Source organism: Paralichthys olivaceus, chromosome 7, assembly GCF_024713975.1.
Source record: "Paralichthys olivaceus isolate ysfri-2021 chromosome 7, ASM2471397v2, whole genome shotgun sequence".
NCBI classification, from domain to species: Eukaryota; Metazoa; Chordata; class Actinopteri; order Pleuronectiformes; family Paralichthyidae; genus Paralichthys; species Paralichthys olivaceus.
The window spans coordinates 9534396-9554875 of record NC_091099.1 but is presented as its reverse complement, the minus strand read 5'-3'; the positions used below and the strand labels follow the sequence as shown (position 1 = coordinate 9554875).

General features: G+C 40.7%; 3 protein-coding genes across 9 annotated transcripts; all 3 read right to left on the bottom strand.

Moving 5' to 3' along the window:
• Positions 1-244: 244 nt before the first annotated feature.
• On the bottom strand, positions 245-7207 carry cpt1b (carnitine palmitoyltransferase 1B (muscle)). Its single transcript, XM_020113828.2, has 19 exons — positions 6986-7207; positions 5586-5738; positions 5284-5423; positions 4994-5165; positions 4694-4795; positions 4093-4230; positions 3925-4002; positions 3582-3689; positions 3136-3220; positions 2718-2913; positions 2451-2636; positions 2254-2359; positions 2063-2179; positions 1823-1987; positions 1597-1731; positions 1186-1338; positions 965-1078; positions 774-866; positions 245-657 (listed from the first exon to the last, which is right to left on the bottom strand). The coding sequence occupies exons 2-19, from the start codon at positions 5724-5726 to the stop codon at positions 523-525; spliced, it is 2364 nt and encodes a 787-aa protein (XP_019969387.2). The 5' UTR covers positions 5727-5738; positions 6986-7207; the 3' UTR covers positions 245-522.
• LOC109624040 (kelch-like protein 42) lies at positions 7173-11803 on the bottom strand. Of its 7 annotated transcripts, none has more exons than XM_069529282.1 (8): positions 11072-11803; positions 10491-10679; positions 10196-10380; positions 9718-10069; positions 9159-9304; positions 8642-8796; positions 8268-8425; positions 7173-8154 (listed from the first exon to the last, which is right to left on the bottom strand). In XM_069529282.1, the coding sequence occupies exons 1-8, from the start codon at positions 11321-11323 to the stop codon at positions 7972-7974; spliced, it is 1620 nt and encodes a 539-aa protein (XP_069385383.1). In that variant the 5' UTR covers positions 11324-11803; the 3' UTR covers positions 7173-7971. The 7 variants fall into 7 exon arrangements, with proteins under 7 accessions (XP_069385383.1, XP_069385384.1, XP_069385386.1 ...); XM_069529283.1 differs by having other exon boundaries at positions 10491-10708; positions 11072-11802; XM_069529285.1 differs by having other exon boundaries at positions 10491-10708; positions 11533-11802.
• Positions 11804-11965: 162 nt separating this feature from the next.
• Positions 11966-20269, bottom strand: chkb (choline kinase beta). Its single transcript, XM_020079531.2, has 11 exons — positions 19338-20269; positions 18366-18474; positions 18088-18201; positions 17681-17814; positions 17494-17598; positions 15809-15867; positions 14876-14963; positions 14612-14720; positions 13546-13646; positions 13363-13444; positions 11966-13260 (listed from the first exon to the last, which is right to left on the bottom strand). The coding sequence occupies exons 1-11, from the start codon at positions 19832-19834 to the stop codon at positions 13204-13206; spliced, it is 1455 nt and encodes a 484-aa protein (XP_019935090.1). The 5' UTR covers positions 19835-20269; the 3' UTR covers positions 11966-13203.
• Positions 20270-20480: the final 211 nt, after the last annotated feature.

The following is a 20480-nucleotide window of genomic DNA, read 5'->3' as shown; positions in this document are numbered from 1 at the left end:
GATGAGAAAGAGAGAGAGTGCTCCACTGAGTGCTATTCTATTTGATATAAGGGTTTATTATTACAGCTGATGGTATATAAACATGAGGAAAGTTACTAGTATGTATTAGTAGTAGTATTTTTTAGACAAGAGTAATATATAAGCAGCAAATTCATAATTGTTGACAGATGATTAAGAATTTAAATCTCACTTTCTAGGTAGAAAAAAATTACAAATTATATTAAAAAGCCAAAGACCACACAAATAATATATAAAGATTTATTACATTACATTTAGATACAATCCTGCATTACCTGGAGAAATCTGGTTTATTCATCTCCAGCAATGGTTGCAAAACAAAATTTTGTACAATATAAATAAAAATAAATAGTTTACCAACTGTTCCTATTTTCTCACTGAGTGGTCCAATAATATGACCCTCCAGAAAATCAGAAAGATATTAAGTGTAACCTGAACTTTCTTTGTGCATATGAATGAAGCGTGTCAAAGACGGACTCTCAGGTGAATCCATCCCACAGTCGGTTATATGTGCTTTTTACCATTTTCCAGCTGTGCATGCTTTCCACCCTCCACCATCTTCTTATCATTTTCTGGCTTGAAGAGTCCCTGGATATCGAGCATGGCCTTCCGAATGTTCTGACCAAACCGGTTTGAGTCCTGCATGTCACACAGACAGGGAATAGTGAGAGTGAGACAGAAACAGAGTGTGAAAAACCCCCATACTGTTTAAATAACTGATCAATAATAGTCGTGCTCTCAGTTTGTGCTCTTACTGTGTCAGGGCTGGAGAACTTGCTAGAAATATGGAATGTGATGAGGTTCTCCCCAACAATGATATAAGACACACCATAACCATCGTCAGCCACCTGGGGACACATTAGACATGTTATTTTTCAGCTCAGGATGTCAGGGTAAAACATTATGAACATTTAACAAATCTCTAAAATAAAACATTTGAACTCACTGGTCCAAATCCACCGCCAGCACCCACGTATTGAGGGAACTTGTTGATGTCAACTAAATTGAGCTGCTGCTGTGGAGTCTGACTGGTGGACAACCTCCATGTCTCTGAAAGCACCTGGAATCAAAGACATTGAGTGTTGTGTGGGAAAATGACAGACAGGTTGTGGTATGTAGGTTAACAGGAAACATGTGAATAGGAAATCAATAAAAAGGCGCTCTTGCCTTTTTAAGAAATGGAGAGTCAACACCAAGGTATTTGGACACGAAGTAGAGACAGAAGAGGTGCCGGTCGATGCCAGAACCGGTCATGGCCAGACGGTACATGTTCTGGTGTTTATCAGCCGCCTTCCGAAACAGGGCAAGTCTCTGGGTGTTCTGGTCACAGAGTCAACGAGCAAACACACCATCAGATCAAAATGCCCTGATTTCTGTTCACATTAATGTCAGTTTAACCCCAGAACATCAGGGAGTTCAGAGTCCAGGGTCATGATACACACAGACACATTATCTCTGGTCTCAGTGACCAAGTTGAAACTATTCCATTCAGTTAATGATTATGAACATTATGAGCAGCTACGTGTTATTTAAACCCACAGAACTTTATGTCATGGAGCTTTTAAGTGTTCTGCTTACTGTTACACCTTTGTCTTCCATTGCTCTGACAAATGACACCGCCTCAAAGGTGCAAGAGCGCACGGTCTCCGTCCTACCGTCCCTGAACATGCGGGTCATTGATGACTCGTACGTCAGACAAAACACTCCCTGATCCTGTTAAAGCAGATGGAAGAGTGTGATGTGATGGCGGTGGATGGTACAGATGGTGAGAGGTAATGTCAGCAGACGATGATTTGACCCGTACCCTGAACTGTGCCAGCTGCAGGGCGAGCTGAATGAAGGCATCAGGGCTGGTCCTGCACTTCTTGATCAGGCCTTTCCCAAACTCACTGAACAGATGACCACAGAAGTCCACGTCATCAGCTATCTGCTTGGCTAACAGGTATGACGTCTCGATGACTTCTTGACACTAAAGAGGAGAGATCAATTTATGATAGACACTAAGTGTATTAATTGTAATAAGCAATGCAAGGCTCTGCTGTACCTCCTTTGGAATCCTCCACTGTAGTCGAGTGGGATGGGGCAGGTTCTTGTTCACGTCACCTTTACAGTGTCCCTCCTCTGTGTAGCCCAGGTGGAAGCAATCCGTTGCGAGGACATACTACACAGACAGAAAGGGACAGCTGAAGATGACTGCAAACTTAATGCTTTAACGTGTACCTGTGCACGTCATACCTCCCACATATGCCCTACGATCGGTGCATCTGCCCACGAATGTTCAGCATTTATACCCATTTTTCCATTTGGGTAAGAGATCAAGGTAAAGGATTTGTCGAACCACCTGTAAGATAAGAAATAAAACATTTAGGGCCTACAAATCATTAAAAATCAAACCTGTGCTGATGGTAAGAGCTGAGGCCTTCTCTGCCTACCTGTCGTAACATTTTCCATGCAGCAGGGACTTGGCATAACTGTCCAGTGAGTTGGTCTTTGCTGGGTCATAACCCTGCGGCTCATCGTCCAGTGCCAGGAAGAAGGCAGCTGACTCTATGGCATCCAGGGACACTCTGTTTACCTCCTGGCTGAAATATTTAATCCGAGCCCGAGCCCATGGAACTCTAGTGGTGAAAGTGTGACACATTCATCCAATCATGTCTACATCAGTGTGTGTGTCATGTGTATATGCTTATAGAGAATACCTGTTTCCTGCAGTCAGGGCAGCCAATTTGAGCTCTCCTGGCTCAGGCTCTGTTGTATCATTGAGGATCCTCTGAAACTGTGTCTCAAGTTCACTGGGTAAAAGGTGGCGCCCTCCAGTGTACAGCCACACTTTGAAGAAGCGGCCCCTGTGATAGACGACCAGGTGCTTACGGTCAGTCAGGTGCTGCACAATATCTGCAGGGAAAAGATGAGCGAGAAAAGACGGTCAGATGAGAAACACCAAAGATTTAAAAATAGAATTAGAAATACTAGTCTTCTGTTTGAACACATGAATCCTGAGGGCTCACAGTGAAGTTGTTAGATCAACACAAAAACACTGGTATTTGTCTTTTTCCTGCTAATGGACTTTCCAATGCTATTGAGCATGAATTCACTTAAAATGTACCTTTATCTCACCTGTTTCAATGCCAGGGATGCGGGTGGTGTTAAACATCCTCTCCATCTGAGAGGAACACATTGGAACGGTCCCTAAGGCCCTCAGCTGGGAAGAAAAAAAGACAGTGAAACAAGTCACAACCAATGAGGAAAGAATATTAATAGGTTTAAAGGCCCATACGGACACACTATTTTCCAGCAAAGTTGGAATAGCTTTAGTTATTTTGCACGAGAGGTCTCTGCATTTGTTCTTTGGCTGCTTTCTTCCTGCTGGTTTAAAGTGGTCGTGGCACAGTTTGAAAGAAAAAGACATTACAATTTCATTTCATACTTAGGATTTGAAATCAAGAGAGTTAAAGAAAAACAACGGTTTGATGTTCATGCTAAGGCTAAAGAGAAGATACAGGGAGAAAATGGAATCATGTTATAGTGTCATTACATGGCTGTGATGTCATGACAACCATTACCGGTGCATGTTCACCACGTTCCAGTTTGCGTCTGTACTGCAGCATGGCGTGGACCACATTCCCCACGCGTGCAGCCTGTCGGTGTGTTGGGGTCATGTACAGGAGGTCCTTCACACAAAAGGAACACACAAACAAACCATATTGCATCAACACAAATCCAAAAACTATACTTCAAAACCCAAAATGTATTCCAAATAATGTTACTGGCAAGTGAGGTTTTAAGAATTTAAGGAATTCTTGTTTGTTTAATATTTCTTTTATACTTTATGCACTCATTATCCACCTTTGAATGTGTGGATATAATTTTACTATAATATAAAAAGAGCATTACTATTACACTCACCATTATATAGAAGTTACTGTTCACCATGATGGGGCTCCTGCCCCTGAGGTAGATGTACTCCTCCCACCAGTCACTCACCTACAGCAGATAAAGATTCACATCATTAGTAAATATAATATTATGACTGAGCTGAATTTAATTCCAAACATAAATCACTTCTTTACTCACATAATTTGTTGCCCACCAGGATTTTAGCTTTAAGTATCTTTGTAGCTGAGCTGCTTTAGAATCTTTAAAGTCATTGGCCAAAATCTCCATTTGGTCGTACTGGTCACTGTCCAGAAGAGGACGAACTGACTCAAGGTACTGTGGGAAAAACATGGCGTGTGCTGTCAGAACGAGGCAGTGCTTGGACATATACTCTAAATGGCCCCTCTGTGTAAATCGTGGCCCATAAATGGCCCCTGACTTTTAGCCATTGGTCGGAGTGGTGGAATATTCACATATCACATATGTCTTCATTGTCTAGGTTTAGTTCATGTGCTACATAGGTTTAAATGTAAGTGTTCATGTTGTAAAAAAAAGAGGCAGAAATGTGATGTGAATGTATTTCATTTTATAATATTTAGTTTAGCAAAATGATGATAGTCAGTTTCTGAATAGAGCTGGAATCTCAATTAAAATCTGATTTAAGTGCATGAGACTACTTGTTCTCCAAATACCCAAATCCAGCCCATAATTAAAATGTCTTTATCATGCTTCAATTCAACACACTTTTGGACTTTATTTGTCTGTGGTCATATAAAGTCAACTCTGAGTAATTACAAACCCTGTGAACTGTATCATCCACACTGGGCACAGGGAGTCTGGGTAATGAGGCCTGGAAACTGTAGAGCAGCGGTCTGCGTCCAGAGAACATCTTCACCAGGCTCTGGTTACAAACACACAACACCATACAAACATCATTACACATGCAATATAACAGATTGCACGTCATAGCTTATTCTAGATTCAAACACATATCCTCTGCACTGAGGGAGGGGTGCAAAGATTAAAGAGACAATGTTCTGACAACGAGACAGTGGAATCAAAGACTCAGTGTGTGACAGACAGAGGGACACATTCATACCAGCCACACTTTGGTAGATGTGCTCATTCTTCCATGGGACTCAAAAATCCAGCCGTGGTAGGAGAGCAGAGCTTTGAGTGTGTATCTCAGGAGGTAGATGAGGAACAGCCACAGTCCAGTGGCAAAGAGGATGGCACTCAGCACCGCCCGGGTCTGCACTGACATACAGTCTCTGCTCAGAGAACAACACAGTCAATTTTAAACAGCTGATTTACTGAGTAAACCAACATGCTCCAGCAGAACACTGAACACTGATTAACTTCACTCATGTACTATGGGGGATCTCTGACCTTTGTGGAAGGTTGTCCTTGATGGCGTCAATCATACCCAGAGAGGGGTCTACGCGAATGTACAGGGAACTCATCATTGCGATCACAACTATCAGCCAGCTGGACGGGCTGGCTGGATAGACTCCAGCCAACACACCATTCTGTGAGCAAAACATAAGAATTAGTGTTAACACAGGATGAGTCTTTGTGTTTTATGTTCTATGGAGACAATGCACAAATACAGCGAAGTTACACACTGTGAATATACACTACAATCATGAGTGACTCCAAATTTGCTTAACACTGACAATGTGTGACCATACCTTGAATTGTATGGCTCTCTTCTTCCATGCCGTCACTCCTGACAAGTAGATGTTTTTGATGACCTCCTCACTCAGTTTAAGGTCCACGCCATCAGGCCGCACGGTGAACTGGAAGCCCACCGCCTGATGCGCCTCAGCCATCTCTCTGTGTCACTAATATGGAGAGCAAAAGGAAACTAGTAATGTCTATAATAGTGATAATAGTAATCATAATAATTATAATAACAAAAAATAAAACTATTCCCTCAAAGACTACCAAAGTCTGAAATATAAGTTAATTGGGCAGATAACCCTCTGTTTGCCTATAATCAAAAGTAAACCAATTTCAAATAATATTTCCGAATTGTGATCAAAACTCTTAAGTCTTGAGTCGTTTCAGCATCATCTATGCATTAAATGTCATTGAGTCATTTTCTTTTCAGCTCTGGATACAGGTCCTTCCAAGATTCAATGTCAATGATATCTGTCATATCTGAAGATTAGATAAAACACCCTTATTCCATACAAATTACCATGGCTTAAAGAATTCTTGGGTATTTTCTTAACTATTTTTTAATTTTCATTGACTATTATTAAGCCATTAAGTATGAGTAAGCTGTATTTTTCACTAATTAACCCACAAAAAACCCAAACTGACATTTACATAAAGACAAACCTTATGACTTCGCTACATCAGACTCTCAGTTCCCAAATTATTTTAAGGAAAGCTGAACTGTTTGCTCATAATGTGATAAGAGAGGTCACTGATAATGTTTCAAACACCATCTTTCCATCTGTTACTTGATTTGAAACTGGAGATTATAAATATAAACATTTTCTTGATTAATTAACCCCTACATATATTTATAGTTGCCACCATTCTGTCGTAAATGTAATGGGAAATTCTACCTAAAAAAAAACTACATGTAATTCAGGGAGGCAGGGCTAGGATTTCTTTTTCCATGTCATATGACTGAGCAGTTACCAAGTGGGACAAAGTTCAATGGCCAGATATAGTGGTGCACCGGCTGAGCATGTGCACAGACCTCAGATGAAAATATAAACACAGAGCACAACCCATAGTTAAATTCTTCAACTATTGCTATTATACATTGACTGTGATAATCTGGCAGGTGAAAGGCAGTATCAAAACAGAATGATTACTGGAAATGTTTATTTAGAAAACCTTTAAGGAATTAAAATCCAATTTTCAGCACTGTGTAATTAAACTTCCTCTTCATCTTAAGTTTTACACAAATGTTGCATGTAATACAAAACACACAAATATATGAACGAGCTGTCGTGCACATAAAATATGGAGTTTAATCTAAAACAATCAATCAGGAAAACGCCTGCAGCAAACACAACAACATGCAGATAAAAGTAAGAACAACAGAAAAAGAAGCAGGCCAATATTTTACCTTTGTGAGACCAGTCAGTGGAATCCACTCAGGCTAAGACGAGCTGTGACTTTGGTTTGTGTCAGTGAGGCAGTGGAACTCCTCTGTACTGAGGCTCAGGTCTGTCTGTGTTTGTGTTTGTGACTCCAGTGCCCTTCAAGTGGCTTTTCTCAGGTGGTGAGATCAGAGCTTTCATTTCCTCTCTCTCTCTCTCTCTCTCTCTCTCTCTCTCTCTCTCTCTCTCCTCTCCCCCCTCTCCCCCCTCTCCCTCCTCTCTCTCTCTCTCTCTCCCTCTCTGACATGCCTCTTTCTGTAACAGGACACCAAACACAGAGCCTCTCCTCACGTGCCCCCTGGTCTCTGCTGTGTAACTGCTACACTGCTGTGTTAGGATGTACAGCAAGGAAAAAAATTCTTTTTACCTTCCGCGAAAATGGTCACGGCTTCAAAATGGTAATAATGTTCCCCAAATATGTGATGAGAAGGCCAATGTGATTTTTTTTAAATCTCTAGTCTTTGAATACTCAGAGACATGTCACCAGGCGACATACACAATCAGAAAAGACATACAACACAACAAGGATTTAAATAAAAATACAATTTTCTAGAATCATAGAAAATATTTAGATGTAACATCATTAACAGAAATGCGAGACTGCAGCTGATTCCATTTGAATCCAGTTCTGGAGACATAAGTGTGAGTGTAGGGGACATCTAAGGTGATGTAGTAACTGGATCATGTAGTGATTAGGGGGGGGGGGGGGGGGGGGGGGGGGGTACATTTTTTGTATTGCATGTTAGCAAGGATGCAACATAAACAAAGGGAAATACTAAAAATTATAAAATAATATACACAATGTAAACACAATGAATACAAGAGAAGACAGACAACAAAACATGTTGTCTTAATTATGAGACTAGTTGTGTCCATTACAATAACAGATAACTGAAATATACTACAACTCCTGCATCAACCAGAAATAAACCCCTATTTTTAATCAAGAGCATTAGAAGTGAAGATAAAAGATAGATTCATATCGGGTTGAAACTGGAAGAGGAGGAAAAGCTCTGAGGGAGAGAGTTTGGAGATCTAGTTTTATAACAGTGTTGTGTTCAATACTTGGTATGAGGACACCGTCACCTGCGATTGTCCCCTGTCCCACAAACGACACTTTATCCGCCCTTTGCACCTGGACAAAGAAATAAAGGAGCACATTTATTTAGAATATCTTACTTTGTGCTTCAGGTGCACATAATCCAAGAGTGCGTGATTGACAGTTTCAGTCCTCTGTTCCATTCTTACCTCTCCCCATCTCTGCGATTGCAAACAAAACGATGTCACCACATTCTCTGAGTTGTTTCCACCAATCACAAGCAGCGTGTCGGTGACACCCAGGAAGTAAAGAGTCGGGATATCTGCATCTGCTCTGGTGAGAGTGGGAAGCAGCTCACACCAGGAGTCTAAAGCACAGAAAATACACGAGTGCTGTTTTTTAATACGTCCTGATGAGCATGTTAGGAAACAATCTGATCTCAACTGTAAATCTGAGGGGCGGGGACTGAGCTGAAAGCAATGGAGGAGACAATTAGCAGACAACACAACACAAGTACAAAAGCTTTGTATACAAGCTTTCTTATAATGTTCTCGTCAAACAGAGCTGAGGTGCTTTGTTGTACCGTGCCTGGTGTTGTACTGTAGCAGCAGCTTCTCCCCAGTTCTCTGGATGCTCCCCAACACATAGACACAGTGTCCAAGGCTAGTAGCAAGGGGGACGTCATGTGACAGGGACACACTGAAGTGGAAGTCAGTGAGGGGTAGTGAGGAGACCAACCTATAGGACAGAAATCACATTCAGTCACTAGTATGAAAGATGCTTTTCTAATGGACATTACAGGTAGAAAAGCCTGAAAAATGATGTAATAATCGAGCGTGGATATTCGACTCAAGTCCGGTTTGTACACATTTTTGAAATGATATCCGAGTTCAGATCGGGTTTGGTTACATTGGCTGGGTTATCTACTTGATTTTTTTTTACACTGCACGTGCCTTTTAGGTAGAACAGGAAGCTTAGGCACAAAAAACAGAATCAGGTTTCGGTCAGGCTTGGTTAGTTTTCTCTCCTGCTTGGACACGTGAGGATAGAAAATTGCTCCCCGAGCCGCGCTCCTGCAGCTGGTTCACACTGACACAAACCTCCAGGTGTCCTCCCATGGATCATAGCACTCTACAGCAGTGTAGAGAGCCGTGCTGGAGTCCGGAGTCACCAGAGAGTCCAAGTACCAGCCTCCTACAGCGTAAATACAGCCTTCACAGGCCACTGCACTGAAGTGTCTTCTGCGCTGTGGATGCACCATATTGCGATCATTTTAATAAGTATTATATACATGAATGAGGAAAAAGTAGGTTTTTTTTCAACAGTAAAATGGAAATAAAGACACCCCCACTTCCTCTCACTATCCAGAAATAAGGTCGAAATGTCCTGGATATGAACGCAGCCATCTTGTACAGATAACAAACATCACTGTGATAAGAACTATCTAAACTGACAGAGATCTATTTTGAGAAAAACAAAAATGGATGTTTATGTGACATGGAATTTTTATTTCGACCCATGTCCCATCCACTAGCATGAAGGAGGCAGGGTTTTTGACCTATACTGCAGCCAGCCACCAGGGGATCAAGGCGCTTTGGCTTCACTTTTGTGGAGCAGTCATGCAGTCTGTGGGTAAAACAGACAGATCAACTTTCTCACCTTAATCAAAGGAGCTGTGGAGACCCACGTCTGAGTGAAGGGATTGTACCTACAGGAAGCCATCTTGAACTCCCAGCCTCTCTTAGCACACTGCCGGTAGCCTCCTATGACGTACAAGTAGTTACACAGAACCACCGTAGTGAAGCACCACTTATCAGCCCTGAAAGGAAGCTCTGTGATCGGTTGCCAGGCTTCACTGTCCTCCGACTCTTTCAGGATGAAGACATGGCGAGCGCATTCGGTTTCTGGGTCTTTCCAAGAAGTTAGGTTCTCCTTCCTGAGGCTGCAGAGATGTCTGTGTCCTTGTGTCCTCAGGTTGAGAACTTCATCCATCTCCTCATCGTTCAGACCCCTGAAGTATGGATCATGACAGAAACTCAGTACATGAAGAGAATCCTGATTACAGACCAAAGCTTTGCCAGCCGAACCAACTTGAGCTGTACAATCATGTAATGTTCAACCACTACATGTTGAATACCTGGTCAGGAGGGAGAGCTCCATCATGTTTCTACTCAGGTAGGTGAGCACTGTCATCCTCAGCTCATCGCAGCACATCTCCTGAGCCATATTCAGGTAAGACAAACAGTTTTCTGGCCTGAGCTCATCTTCCAGAGCTGACAGGCACCGTGAGAGGAAGGCCTCAGTCAGGAGATAGCTGCTGACCTCCAGGATCAGGACGATATAGAAAAAAAGAGGCGGTACATTGGTTTTGTGGATGATTCACAGCACGATAGAGACAGATAAATAACTATGGACGTTTCAATCTCTGTTACCTGTATATGTGCGTCCAACTCTTCCTTCGGGACTTTAAACTTACTATGGAAGCAGAACTCAAGGAGATTGTAGAAGACGGAGGAAGACACGTGGTCCAGATGGATGAAGCTCTCTGAGGTCTCTCTCATTTTGGACAGGGACAATGCTCGGAAGTAATCGCTGCACTCTGAAAGACTTTCGAGGTCCACCTTAAAAATCAGGTCAGTTTTTGATTAACCTGTACACAATAAAATAATACAATTCCTGTACAGTGACCCTCAATTACATTTTCAATTTGCATTTAACTTTTTTACATACGTCAATGTAAAGGGTTACATTTAATGAGGTGTGAATAAATCAAATTATTTGACAGTGATTTAATTAAATCAATTGTGTTGAATAGATATATTTATGCATGAGTTTAACTTAATTTAATTTATTCACACTTAACTCAAAATGATAGAAAACACATTACACTGACCTTGCGTAATACATTTATATGGAAATCTAATATGTAATTTTAGTACATAAAGTCACCATGATTTATCTTTCTTTTGGAGTACAGCTGAAATAATTATGTTTTGTTGCTTTATTTACTTACATGGAAGGCATGTGTACTTGTTTGGACTGTAACCATGGTTTTACCTCCATCTCCATGGTGATATGTGCGCAGGGTGTCATTGGTTTTCCACTCCTCTAAATCTTCTTGGCAAGTTTGCATACTTGTGATACTCGGTGATGATATCGATCTAATGACCTCCGACAAATCTCTCCAAAGTCTTAAAATAACTGATTTCAGCTGCAAGCTCACCCACACAAAGGCTGCCATAAAATATTGCTTTAAACGATTCATCTCTGACTTTGACCCACTGCAGACACACGATACTGTTATTGGATTTTTAAAACTATAAAAGGCCTCTCATGCTACCATCGCTCTAATCTCACACTCAGAATGGTGCTTTAAAGCCTCCATATAAGGTCAGACAAGCCCCCGCGCCAAAGAATTCAAAACAGCTGCTGCACAATGGAAAAACAGTGGAAGAGTCAGTTTAGTACATGTACCTCGATTTTCGACTCCTTTGCCCTGCCTCAGCTCTCAGTCACACACATGCCCCCTGACAGCACAGACAGCAGAGTGGGCTAAGATTTAACACCCCCATGCTAACAGGAACAGCACAGTAAATAAAAGGCTGGTGAAGATATAACTTTGACTTCTGAGTTCTTGTTTGTTCTGCAGCAGATCCTGTTGATTCTAATGTTTCCCCTTGATCTCTGAGCAGCAGACTTCTTGTCCCTACTGGTCTATTCTTGGCACATGGAGGTAGGACAACACTCAGCCCTCTGGCACAGTGAAGGATCTCCTTTACGTCACCATTGGCCATTCAAGTTACCTTACAGTAATATGAGAATATATGTCAATACATTTATTAAATAGTTTTAATTTGAATACTTGTAAATGAACAGGTACTAAATAAATAAAACAGGTACACCAACACATTTTCCAAGTACGTTTATTTAAGATTGTATTTCAGTAGTGCAAATAGGACCTAAACAATAAATAGAAACTTTAACAGAATGAAACTGCACTTGGACAACTCTGCTGTAAAAACAGCTACAGTTAATGAGGCACAGATTCTTTTCGTGAGTAAACTGATGATGTGTGAAACAAAGATATGGACATTAAAGTTGATGGCAGTGAATTCAGACAGTATACACAAATAAAAATAAAATAAAAATGTCAAAACCCCACTTTACGTTCAATTGAGATGCAAGGAAAGACATAAATAATAAATGTATTATTATTTTTAAGTCAAGCATTTATTTAACAGTTTTAAATCACTGTTGAATTTAATTTAAATCAATTATTATAATCTGAATCAAACATGGGCTGACAATTAAAGGAGCAGCAGAAATGTAGAGTCATTAACTTACATCCAAAGTAGTGACAAGATCCAATATCAAATGCGTCCCATCTTATAACTGTTGTGATGCATAATCTCACTGTAAGTATTGTTTACTAATGATAATGTATAAAATAGTCCCGTGAAAAGTTAACAATGTAGGTCAACTTTTAAAATAACTGCAAAGATTGGTGCTCACATTTTCACTTCTTCTGCTCTGCAGTAAAAACACATGAGATAGTTTGGAGCTGCAGGTGAGAATATTTACTTGGCTTCTTCCCTCACAACCTGCATTCATGGAATCTACCTATGCAATACAAAATGAACATCAGAAGAGAGAGGTGAGGTGGAATGAATAAAAACACTAAAGCAACAAAAGCCTTCCATGCTGAACTCTTTTCTACAAGTGAAATAAAACAAAATGACTGATACAGTAAGAGTCACAGTCTGAATGAAGAGACATGAATTCTCTGGCTACAAGGATTGTCCATCGCTGGCATGCAAAGACAGCGCAGCTAAACAATTATTGATGTCAAAAATATGGTCCAGAAATGTTAAGTGCATCTCAACATGATAAAACAAAATATCAGAACATTACATGGATCACAGCATTCAGAGCTACAGAGCTAAATCTGCTTTAACAACATTCCACTGTGTGGAGAGACACGTACCTTGAGAAATTGTATTGCCTGAAAGCTTTAATTGTGCTCATGCACACATCTTCAAATGCAAATTTCTACTTTTCAAAAAACATTACTTGTCATGAGCAGAGGTGCATAGAGCTGGAGTTTCAATAACGCATCGCTGAAAAAATATCCCAACTTGGTAGAATTTAGGAGAAGAGCTTTTTTTGCTTGAAGTAGGCATCAAAACGACACTGGGCATAGTCCTGCAAAAAAACAAGATTGTTCACTACAAGGCATGGATGGAGTGAAAAATAAAGTAAATGTCATGTTTACTTGTTTCCATCAGACAAAACTATTCTCCTTACCATGTATCCAAACTCGATCTTGGATATCTTGGCTTGAATGATGGACCACAGGCCCCAGAGGAAGTGCGAAGCTAATGCATACCTACAAATCAAACCAAACACGCGATAAATAACACAACGATGCCAGGCTTATTGTGATTCTACTAAAAGTTGTGATTGTACACGACTGCTGTAAATTATCACCTGTTTGCTTCAATAATCATGTCCTCTTCGATCTTCGTCTGGTCCTCAGGAATGTCTGAATATTTTCCTCGTTCTAACAAATAATTTCTTATAAAATGAAGCTGCAAAGAGAATTTAAATTATTCAGGACAACTCACATACATTTCATGTACAGTCATCAAATTGGTAGATGCTCTGTTACACTATTTAACTTGTTCCATTTAACAATATGCATACAATATATACTTTACATATAAACTTTTTTTTATCATGTTTTGTTCTTCTATTAAGACACAATATCAGCAAGAGATAAATTAATACTAACAATAAGTTAATTTTACCAAAACTGTTTAAGATTACTAAATGAATTAGGATGCAAATGACTGATTTGTAGCACAAATTATGAGACATGTTCACTTGCACCATGTCAGATTGCTATTGTACAGACGATAGAAAGAGAGAACACTTCTCTGCAGAGGAAACAGTTTCACTTCTTGCATGAACAGACCATTTGCGTGTGTAACAATCAAACTGTGCGTGCATTGTGCACTTGCCGACATAGGTGCATACTACACATCTTGCTAATGTGGACTTAACATAACTGTTAAATACTTAAACACTGACTTTAGACCAGTTTATGTGGCAAAATAACTTTCTGCTGTCTTAGCAATGACGTGCTTACATAACTACACTGACACACCTCTGAAACTAGCAAAGACATTCAGGTTTTGTTTGGCAACACTATGTGTTTATAGTCCACTGTGTTTTTTTAAAATGTGTCCTCAACTTAAACTTGTATTGAGATGTAATACCACTAGATGGCATTGTGAGACAAAACACCTTTTCCTTACTAAGCTCTCCAGTTGAAGCTGCAGGACAGTGTTATCTGCCTGAGCTTCACAGAGAGAAGAGAGTAGATGATTATTTAATGCACTGTGTATCTAACAGGTGTTCAGCAGAGAAATTAATTTGAGCATTTGACAGCCGTTGTTTCTTAACGAGCCTCTGTTAGGACCAAGGATGGAGAGAATGAAGCAGAGAAAACTAACAATCTTTTACACTAGGGCTGTAGAATTTTTAGACAGACCTGCTGCTCTCTGGTGGGGTAGTTCTCCGGTGAAGCTTTGTAGAAAGGCCACTGGTTGTAGGTGTAATCATACATCCACTCACAGAAATGGTTCCCAAAGTCAAAACCCCTACAAATTAAACATTCTGTTAATACACAAAGGAAAAGCCCCCAAACACTAACTTCTAACCATAAGGCATCACTTGATTTATGACTCATTTGATTTTGCTAAAAATAAAACCGGTCCCTTTACACCTAACGTATGAATCAGACTTCACACATTACCTGTAATTGTAGCTGCTGTACTCAAAGTCTATCAGCATGAGTCTTTCTGTTGAGGACTGGCCGCTGTCGTCCAGTATAAGAATGTTTCCTGCAACGGAAAAACAAAAAGTGAGTAAAACCACCAATGTCCACTTTGATCTAATCAAATGATCAGGTTCAGCTTAACCAACTGGAAAAGGAGTATTTCTGTTACACTGACAAGTATCCGAGCTATTCAAAGACCAGCCTCCATCACACATAATGAGGGGGTTTTATTGAGTGTGCGTAAATACCCTGTGTGTAAATAATGTGGGTACTTATGGTGCATCTACTCTCTTCAGCTGCCCTTGTACTAAGCAATAAATAAACATACAGTATATGTGGTTAGTAACTAAGACGTTTGTGTGTAAGAAACACACAAAAGTATGAGGGAACATCCACTGTACTTTGTTTCTGGGGTTTGGCCTCTAAGTTCATATTAATGTAATTTAACAGTGATAATTGATAACAGTGGGGCAACAGTTTGATTCCTGTTTCTCAAATCAGATCGCTTCTCAGGAGAGTTTAGGTTGTTAAGGCAGCATAATAATGCACATGATTTTGGAATTAGATATACTAGTATAAAAATATACATTGGCACGTATAATGTTCAGGTGTCCACATACATTTGGCCAAGTGATGTACATGAGCTCAGCTTCAGTCAGTTTCTGTTCTGTGAAACACTCATTCATTAGAAACCTAAATCAGCGACTGTCACCTCATCTTCGTCCATGAATCACTTTCACCCATAGGATGATGCATGAGAACATGAGCTGTCCCTATTAATAGACCCCATACTCCCTTTGACTTATGTAATATCCTGCTCTTCTCCTAAATGTGAAAGAGGAGCCTCACAGGACAGGTGACAAGGATCCATCAGACAAACTTAGACCGGTTGTGAGAAGTTTCTTTTACCTTCCTGGACGTCATTGTGGCAAAACACCACTGGTGAGGGTGTCGCTGAGAGCAGTTCACTGTTGTGGAGACAAGAGCCGGGGGATCAGAGTGGGTGATTTAAAAAAAAAAAAAAGGTAGAGAGGAGAGAGAAGAGAGGTAAGAGATTGTGAAGACAAGAGATGTACTGCATATGTAAGTAGGGTCTCTCAAGCATTATTAGAATGCTGATATGATAAATAAATAAATAGTTAATTGAAAACTAGAAGGGCACTATAAGAGGGCATTCCTCTGCCAAGTTAAATGCCCTAAAGCTGCATTGCATAACGTTTATTGCAGTTCCACCCTTGCTTTGCAATACCTTCATCACTTTGATAAATCAATAATTATCTAAAAAAGAAACCTTTTTTTTCTTCAAATGCTGAGGTGTGGGCTGAATACTTGTCCTCAAACAATTTATCTTGTAGCAAATTAAAAAGTACAACATAATCACTCTATCAGCTGTTTTCTTCATGCAAGGTGCATGGTAAAAATGGAGCAGCCAAAATGATCAGTTTCAGGTCACACTGAAAATAGCCAAAAGATGAGTGGAGTGTCAGAACCAGACAAGGACACTGAGGTGGCAGCAGGAGAGGGAAATCCAATGCAAATCCTATCCCTCAAAGACATGGTTATTGTTTTTTCTTGCCTGATTACAGATGTGTAGTGTAAAAAAATAAAATAAAAATAGTTAAAACAGCCAAAATGACAGAACCTGCCCTGAACCTGAATATGATTTTAAAGTTTCAGTGTTTATGAATGAGGAAGCTCCTGAAGTGCTCATTCAAAAGTTGCTGAAAGACTTAAACGTCTTTATAGCTGTCTGAACAAAATCTATGTTATGAGCTCAGATAAGTGCGATGACAGCACATGACCTGTTTTCATTTAGTGTGAGACCGGTTTATCTACTAGACAAAAGAACATGTTGATAGATAAACACAGACAATAAACACTGAGCTGGAACTGTATTGGTTGCCAATGTCAGAGTGTGAGGAGGAAGCAGCAGTGAGGTTGTGTTGGAAGTGGAACAAAGGTCAGCATTCTGAGGGGAAACAGAGGACAGCATGTCCTCTCCCTATTTGTCCTTTTTGTCACCAGTGAGGATTTTACTTGAACCAAAGTGTAATCTAATTTAAAGAAAGCCCCAGATAAGTTTAATCCTGTAAATTTACATTTTGATTGAATTCAGGAAAACCAGTTTATATACAGACCACAACAAGCCTTTAAGCTTTACTGTGACTGTCTAACATGTTACATGATAGGATAACAGATTTTTTGCTGAATCCACGTGTTAAAAGAGTAACTTCGGAGCCTCACTGGCAGACAAGAGGGTCAACACCTGCCCACACTCTCTGATATGATCATTATTATACAACAGTTTTTTTGGTGATTGCCCTCTAACATGGGAAGTTGAACAGACTAAACAGCCACTCCTCCTATCTGTCCATTACAGTGAGTAATATGATACGGCTCTTGAGCAATAGCGATTGCATCATTTCATGTCTCTCACTGACACTGCTGGGTAGTAGGACAGTGGAGGCTAGAGTTTCATCCCACCATCTTCCTAAACATTACCTATAACATCTTAATATCTGCTTTAAATATAAAAATACATATAGAGTCACAACATACAGTATTTGGCCTTCTGAGGCTTGTGCAGGACTCACCGGAGGCTCTGTAGCTCAGCAGGCAGGTCAAACTTCATCAGCCTCTTGAATTTCTTCACATGTGCTTCCCGGACAAATTTAAGCTTCATCACTTGATCCACGTATCTAAAAGAAATAAAATAGACAATACAGGTAAGTAGAAAAAAAGTTTTAGTAGTAGAAAGAGAGTGATTGTACAGGGGCTTACTTGTCAATGGTCCCAAACAGCCACTTAGGCTCTTTGTTAAAGGGCATCACCATCTCGTGGAAACGTGCCACCTTGATTGCGAGCTCAGCTGAGACGGCAGGATCTGAAAGTTGTTCTGTGCGCATGCGGGTATTCTGGGAAAACAGAGATGTGGGGAAATGACTATGTATCTGTGAATGCTTCTGTAACATTATGAACTAGGTCAAACAACGACAGTAGAACCTTTAAATCTCTACAAACTTAATGGGGTTACCTAGGCGACCGAACCCAGTAAAACCATTATTACACATTAACATCCAAACTAACATAAATTGTGCTTGTATAATTTGGCTGAAGATGACAAGAGTTTGAAACAACAGAGACACTAAGTGTGTTTCTGTAGGCGTGTGCTTTTGTGTGCATCATACTGGAAGGTATTGTTCCAAGCGTCCCTCAGGGAAGATGCCATAAAGTTTTGGCCCCAGAGTCCGTTCTGCCAGGATGGCAAACATCACACTCTCCAACACCAGAGAGTCCACTCCCTGTGGCAGGGACATAGATGAGACTGACAGTCAGACACACTATCATCATTTTCAAAATGCCTTTAATGTCATTTGATGAGATTATCATTGTCATCCCATGTTTATTAAATATGTGCAGCCACACTGAGTCATGGAATAATATGATCTCTCTGAAACAGACCAACCTGTAAGATGGCACCGTAGATCCTGAGGAGCACCTGGCGAGGCTCCTCTCCCACAGAGTGCACATGCTCAGGCAAACTACACAGATACAGCAGATTACTCAGTCCACCACTGCCAAAAAAAAAAAACTGCAGTGTTATCACTCCAGAGGAAGGTTAACATGACCACACAGACGTCCTCCCAGGAATACCAACACATGTCGATTTTACTTAGAAGGCTGTTGTGCTTTGCTCTTGGCAAAGAAAACATCACAGAACAGGTTGAACAAACCACAGTTAGTGTCAACACACCTTCAAGCCTGAGGTCTCCTAGAAAGAAATGGTGATCCCATAGTGTTAGCAGATACAGTTCATTAAGATATGACATAAAAAAGAACATTTTAACAACAGCAGCAAAACCATAAAGATAGTGGATCCGATCTGGGACCATAAATACTTATCAAAGAGTCCCAAGAAAGAAATTGAGCCAGAACCTTATGTCAAACAACATTTTCTAATTTATCTTTTGCTCCCAGTGAAATAAAATATACAATCCCCTCTTTAAAAATGGTCAAAACCACTATTACTAATATTACCCTGCAATGATCATGATCACAAGCTATACACATTTCTTGTGTATTTATTTGCATGTGTAACTTTAATTCTATTATCTCTGACATGACTATAATAATTACTCTTATGTGTATGTATTATATTCATGGATGCAAATGAAGAAATAATAAGCCGACCTGTCAATGAGGATAAAATATTTGCTAAATCCCTCAAATACACTTTTATAAAATAGCAACAAAAATGTGTTCGTGCCCTTCTGGTTTGATTTATGCCTCTTACGTCCCTGCTCCTTTCCCCCCATTTAATTATCATTATGATTATTGTTGTGTAAATAGCTCGTTAATGACAGAGTCCACTCAATAGTTGACTGAAAAATTTCCTCCATCATCGCATGTTGTTCACACAGCTTTAATTATCATTTACCTGACGATGCTGATCTGAAAATCCTCCTCTGGGATCGTCTTCCACGACCCAGACAAGAAGTCCCGGCACCAGGCAAACGCGCTGCTCCTGGTGTCTCGGTCCACCTCCTCGGTTCTCCCGTCCCGGTACGACTCTGCCTCGGAGTCATCGTCCCCGTTGGCGTCGAATAGAGGACTCGGGGTCTTCAAGTTTCTCTCGTCAACCACGAGGTTGGTCTCCACCCTTCTCTTCTCCAGCGGAGGACCCGTGTCTTCCGTGGTGATGGACGGGATGTTGCCGCAGAGCTCCGGGCCCTGCCCCGGCTCGTCGCGACCGCCGCGGGTGGTTTTCGCGTCTGCACTCGACAGCATCGTGAGTTTTCGGGCGAGGAGCAGCGGACGGCGGTCGGGAAATGTCGGTGTGAGGCGGCAGCGCGGACTCGCTGAGAAACGCAGCGCACCGGTAATGCTTCTTAACCGGAAAAGACGACCATAACAGGCCGGTGAGGGCAGCAGCATGAGGGGGGCGGTTTACATCGAGCATTAATCCACCATGAAACTCAGATTACTGACGTCCACCTACAGCGTCGAGTGTTCCGGACTGAGCCGAACTGACGTCTGCTCTGTCCAATCACCGTGCGACTCCGCGTCCACTCTCTCATCTCATTGGTTGTTTTTTGGGGGGGGGTTACATCTTGACACGTCATGTCTTCCGCATACCTTGAGGGTGTCTGGGAAGTGTAGTGTTTATTTGGGGGGAGTGGTTTGACAGTGGCGTGAATGGTGAGGGCCCCTCTGGTACACACAGTCAAATAAAGCAGCTCTAAAATAAATCTACCAGGTTCCCTTTTTGTTAAAGGTTTGTTTCAGAGAGATGTTGAGTAATTGTAGTCCGGTTTACTTTGTGTTATTTTTTATGTTTTGGTATTCTAGTCCCAGCCAATAAATGTGAAATGCAAGTTTGAAGTAAAGAACACATTATTCCATTAAATATAACCCATAGATGCTATATGATGGTATTCAAAACCACCACAAATTGCTCAAATGCTTATATACTATGGATAACTGGGACTAAGACAGTTTATTTATTTATTTTTAGTGTTTTAAGTTCAGGAAGATATTCAAAATGTCAGCCTGCAGGCAGTCAAATGGATTCTTCATCTTG